This window comes from Cystoisospora suis (genome assembly GCF_002600585.1).
Source record: "Cystoisospora suis strain Wien I chromosome Unknown contig_373, whole genome shotgun sequence".
NCBI lineage: Eukaryota > Apicomplexa > Conoidasida > Eucoccidiorida > Sarcocystidae > Cystoisospora > Cystoisospora suis.
Genome location: NW_027153174.1, coordinates 120 through 5067, shown reverse-complemented (window position 1 = coordinate 5067; position 4948 = coordinate 120). Strand labels below are relative to the sequence as shown.

The following is a 4948-nucleotide window of genomic DNA, read 5'->3' as shown; positions in this document are numbered from 1 at the left end:
GCGAAAGGAAAAGGGAACGAAGAGACAAACACGCAAAGAAGATTCAAGGCGGAGGAAGCAAAAAAGGGTACGAAAAACACAGCGAAGGAGAGGAGACACGCACACACGTCCGCCGTGAAAGACGAACGAAAGAGAAGGAAGGGGCGACAGGAGCGGCCAGTACGGCTGGAAGCTCAAGAGCCGCGGGAGAAGGAGCAACGGAGGTGGCACCACCAACACCACCCGGGGGATCGGTGGAACCACCCAACCAAGGACAATGCGTGAAACGAGAAAGGCAGGAAGAAGCGGGAGGAGCAGCGCGCCAACGGAAAGACGCACGAGGCAGACAAGGCGGCTGAGAACACAAAACAAACAGACAAACACAAGAAAAGAAAAGGAGGGACTGAGAATAAAACACAATAAGAAAAAGAAAAACGAGAAAAAACAGAGGAAAACAGCGGAACCCAAAAGGGCAGGAGACAGGTGGCAACAGCGGCGAAACCAAGAGCGGGAAGGAGGAAAGGCCGCGCAAAGAAGAGAACAAAGAGAAAAAGAAACAGAAAGAAACAGAGAAAGAAGACCGCAACAAAGCAAAACGCGGAAAAGGGAAAACGAGGAGTGAAGAGCGAAGAGACGGTGGGCAGAGCCCAGAAGCGGGAGTCAGGACACAGGAAGGCCACGGACAAAGGGCCGCCCCACAGGACCCTACACGCAAAAACACAGGGAAACACACGGGAGATAGAGACCAAATAAGGACAATAGAAAGAGCGGCGCAAGACGGGAGACAAAAGAGGACCAAAAACGCGGAATCCAATAACCGCAGGGAAGCGAGCAGTGGAGACAACGCCTGCATGCACCGCGAAACAGGGGAAGAAACAGAGGGACAGGAGGGCCAAACAACAAATCGGGAATCAGGGAAAATGCCCAATGACGACGACAACGGGGGGGAAAACCTCGGCGGAACAAGAAAGGGTGCTGGTAGTCGGAGAAGGAGGCGACAAGAAGAGGAGCGACCAGGCGGAGAGGAGCAGCGAGAGACCGGCAGAAAAACAGCGCGATAGGGGGGCAACAGCGCCCGACGAAGACCAGGGCCAGAGAAATAACGCGAAAGAGGGGAAGGCGCGACTGCCGAGCCTGAAATATCGAACACCAATAATAAAGATAAAGATAAGAGGGAAGGAAGGGAAGGCGTTGCTAGACTGTGGCGCAGCACGAAGCTTCATACATCCGGAAGTGGTACATTTCGCAGGCTTAGAGGTGGTCGAGCTGGTGGAAGAGTACCAATTTGAGGGGGTCACAGGGGCGCCGGGAAAGGCGACACAGATAGTACGGGAACCAAGATTAGAAGTGCTAGGCTGGCAAGGGAATCACCCGCTAATAGTGGCGGACGTTAAGCAGGAGGTAATATTAGGGATGGACTTCTTAACAGAAACACGGATGCGCTGCGAGTTCAAGGAGGGAGGCGTTGTGTGTCAGGCAGGCCAAAGCCGGAAGGAGGAAGGCGAAGGAGAGAGCGCGAGCCGGTGGTGGACAGGGTGGATGGACGGTTCACTGACAAAACCAAGGGAGTTGCCGGCGGTAGCGGAAGAGGAACTGCCAGCGCTAACATGGACAGGAAAACGAAAGGAAAAAAGAGAAAACAACAAAAAAAAGAAAACGGAGAACCCAAAGGACAAGGTGCCATTCACAATCAGGATGGAGCAAGAAGATGCAACGCCCACCGAAAGTGGAAGCGGTTCAGAAAAGGAACAAGCCCCGAAAAAAGGGGAAAAGAACACGAGAAACAAAGGAGGCGGAGGAATAAGAGCAAGAAAGAAAAGGGTTTCAGAGGAGAAGAAGTTCACCCTGGCAGACGCCAGGCAAGCAACAAGAAGTCCCCGGAAAAAAGGAGAGAGACCAGAGGAGGAGGAAGACGAGGAAAGCGTAGGAAAAGGTACAGAAGAAAGAAGACGAATAATTGAAATCTGCTCGATGGTACAATTCCGCAGATGGATCAAAAAGGGACAAGTGGAGTTCGTAGGAGCGGTGAAATTGGAGAAGCTAACAGAAGAACCGGACGGGGGGAGGCAGGAGAGAGAGGTATGCCACTCGGTACAACCCCCGTTACAGTCGGACCCGACGCCACCAAGCAAGCAAATGGAAAGAGAAGGGCGACTTTTGGATAAGGAGTTCAGGGAACTGGTCGACGAATTTAGCGACATTTTTAGGACGCTACCACCAGGAGCGGCGAAGGACAGGAAAATCAAACACCAGATCCCCACAATCCCGGGGAAGGTCCCAAACTACCCCACGAAATGCTACAACCTGTCGGAAGAACATTTGGCGGAACTAAAGAAATACATCAAGGACTTACTAGACAAAGGATTCATCATTCCATCACAATCGCCCATAGCCGCACCCGTCTTCTTTCGTGCGGAAGCCGCACGGCTCGCTACGCCTAGTCCTCGATTATCGGGCTTTAAACGGGATTACAATTAAAGACTCATACCCGATCCCGAGAATACAGGACCTCATCAATAAGTTAGGAAAAGCGGAGTGGTATTCAAAACTGGACTTACAGAAGGGGTACTACCAGGTAGAGGTGGTAGAGGAAGACCAGTGGAAGACAGCCTTCCGGACCCGCTACGGAACCTTTCAATTCAAAGTGATGCCGTTCGGATTATCCGGGGCTCCATCAACCTTCCAGTACCTGATGAACTCTATTTTCATAAAGGAGTTGGACGAATTCGTAATTGTTTACCTGGATGGCGTCTTTATTTACTCAAGGACCAGGGGCGAACACCTGAAACACATAAGGATTGTCTTCGAGAGGATGCGGGAGAACGAACTGTTCCTCAACGCCGCGAAGTGCGGAATCGCCACACAAAAAGCAACGTACCTAGGATTCGTAATAGAACCGGGGAAAATATCCCCGGACCCGAAGAAAGTGGACGCAATTAGAAACTGGCCGGAGATCTTAAGAAACAGGAAACAGCTCAGGGGCTTCTTGGGAATGGTGGGGTTCTACCGAAGATTGATACCAAACTTCAACAAGACCGCGCATCCGTTACACCAGCTGTTAAAAGAGGACTCAGACATGATGTGGGGACCAAAGCACTCCCAAGCAGTCCATGAGCTGAAACAGAAGTTGATGGACGCCACTAATGTGCACATTTTTGACCCGGAGAAACCGATCACAATAAAGACAGATGCGTCGAAGCATGCAATCGGCGCAGTACTGGAGCAAGACGGCTGGCCAATCGCGTTCGAGTCCAAGAAAATGGGGGCCAGGGATAAGTTCTTACCCGCGTACGAAAGTGAGTTACTAGCAATAGTGTACGCGCTCACGAAGTGGAAATCGTTCATTGGTAGCAAGTTGGTCACGGTGGAGACGGACCATGCAACCTTAAGCAGAATGCTGACGCAAAAGCAGGTAACCAGCCGACTGGGGTATTGGTTGGACAAGCTGGCGGATTTTAACATCAAAATAGTGTACAAACCGGGTAAACAAAATGTAGTAGCAGACGCAATCAGCCGACGGCCAGACCTAGTAGGAGCAATCCGGGGAAACAGGGAAAGAAGACGCTGGAGACCAAACGAAGAAGAGCTGCGCCGATGGGAGCGAGCGTACCTTGCATGTAGAGACTTCGCAACGCCAACGAGAATAGCCCGCGGGATTGTGAGAAATGATAGCGTGGTTCCCTACCGAGGAGAACAAGCGGCGCGAGAGGGGATAGACGAGGAAAGAAGAAATCATGTGTGGTACAACCAGCGTGAATATGTGTGGGGAAACCAATTTTTTGGGGTCCGTGTGCGTGCCGGGTGGAAAGTGTGCGGGGGAGGAGTTGCGGAAAAAAATACTAGTGCACTACCACGACCACGTCTTAGCGGGCCACCCAGGAATAGACAGGACAAAGCCAGCAATTAGAACGCACTTCGGGTGGCCCAAAATGCACGAAGATATAGAAGCGTTCGTAAAAGCATGCACTAGATGCGCCAGAAACAAAGCTTTCAGGAAAAGAAGCGGGGGACTACTGCAGCCACTCCTCATCCCCGAAGTCCCGTGGGAAGAAATTAGCCTCGATTTGATAGTAGGGCTCCCCACAACGAGTGACGGATACGACACAATCCTAACCATAGTATGCAGACTTACAAAGATGGCACATTTCGCACCCACCACCCAGACAGTAAACACAGAAGGAATAGTGCAGATATTAGTCCGAGAAGTAGTTAGGCTGCACGGGGTACCCGTCAGCGACCGAGACACCCGGTTCACAAGCGACATTTGGAAGACATTGTGTAAACAGTTGGACATCAAGCAAAGAAGGTCAACAGCGTACCACCCACAAACCGATGGCCAGGCAGAACGCACAAACCAGACAATTGAACAGATGCTCCGATGCGTGCTAAGAGGAGATGAAACCAAATGGGACGAGATGTTACCCCTAGTAGAGTATGCATACAACAGCATGCAACACTCAAGTACAAAAGCAGCCCCATTCGACCTGTTATATGGTTTCATACCTCCCACACCCATCTGCCAAACACTGGGAGTCCCAACAATCACAGGAGAGCTAACACTTCCGTTCCAAGCAAACATGAAACTACAGTTAGCCAAGAGAGAACTAGCAAAAGCGCAGGAATACCAAAAGAGATACGCAGACAGAACAAGGAGGGAAGTAGAGTTCAAGGAGGGACAACGGGTATGGTTAAAAGCTGCGAACCTACCAATAGATGGGAGCTCAAGGACACTAAGGGAGAGATATCGAGGGCCCTACACAATCGAGAAAATGATAGGAAAGAACGCGGCCAAGTTAATCCTACCCCCTTCAATGTTAGTACACCCAGTGTTCAGCGTATCCCTCCTTAAACCAGTGACAGAAGAAAGGGAACACCTAAGGCGAGAAACAACCACACAGGAACCGGCCCGAGAAGAGGAGTACATGGTAGAAGACATCCTAGGACATCGAAACACGGAAAATGGTGTCGA

The 4948-nt window shown here is 51.0% G+C and overlaps 1 protein-coding gene across 1 annotated transcript; it reads left to right on the top strand.

Moving 5' to 3' along the window:
- Positions 1-1673: 1673 nt before the first annotated feature.
- On the top strand, positions 1674-4658 carry CSUI_000938 (retrotransposon ty3-gypsy subclass; the record flags this gene model as incomplete). The annotated part of the gene is given in 4 exon segments (XM_068061144.1): positions 1674-2379; positions 2399-2664; positions 2920-3715; positions 3789-4658. Coding segments are annotated over 4 exon segments (2637 nt in total), but the record flags the coding sequence as incomplete, so codon positions are not given.
- Between the last annotated feature and the right edge of the window lie 290 nt (positions 4659-4948).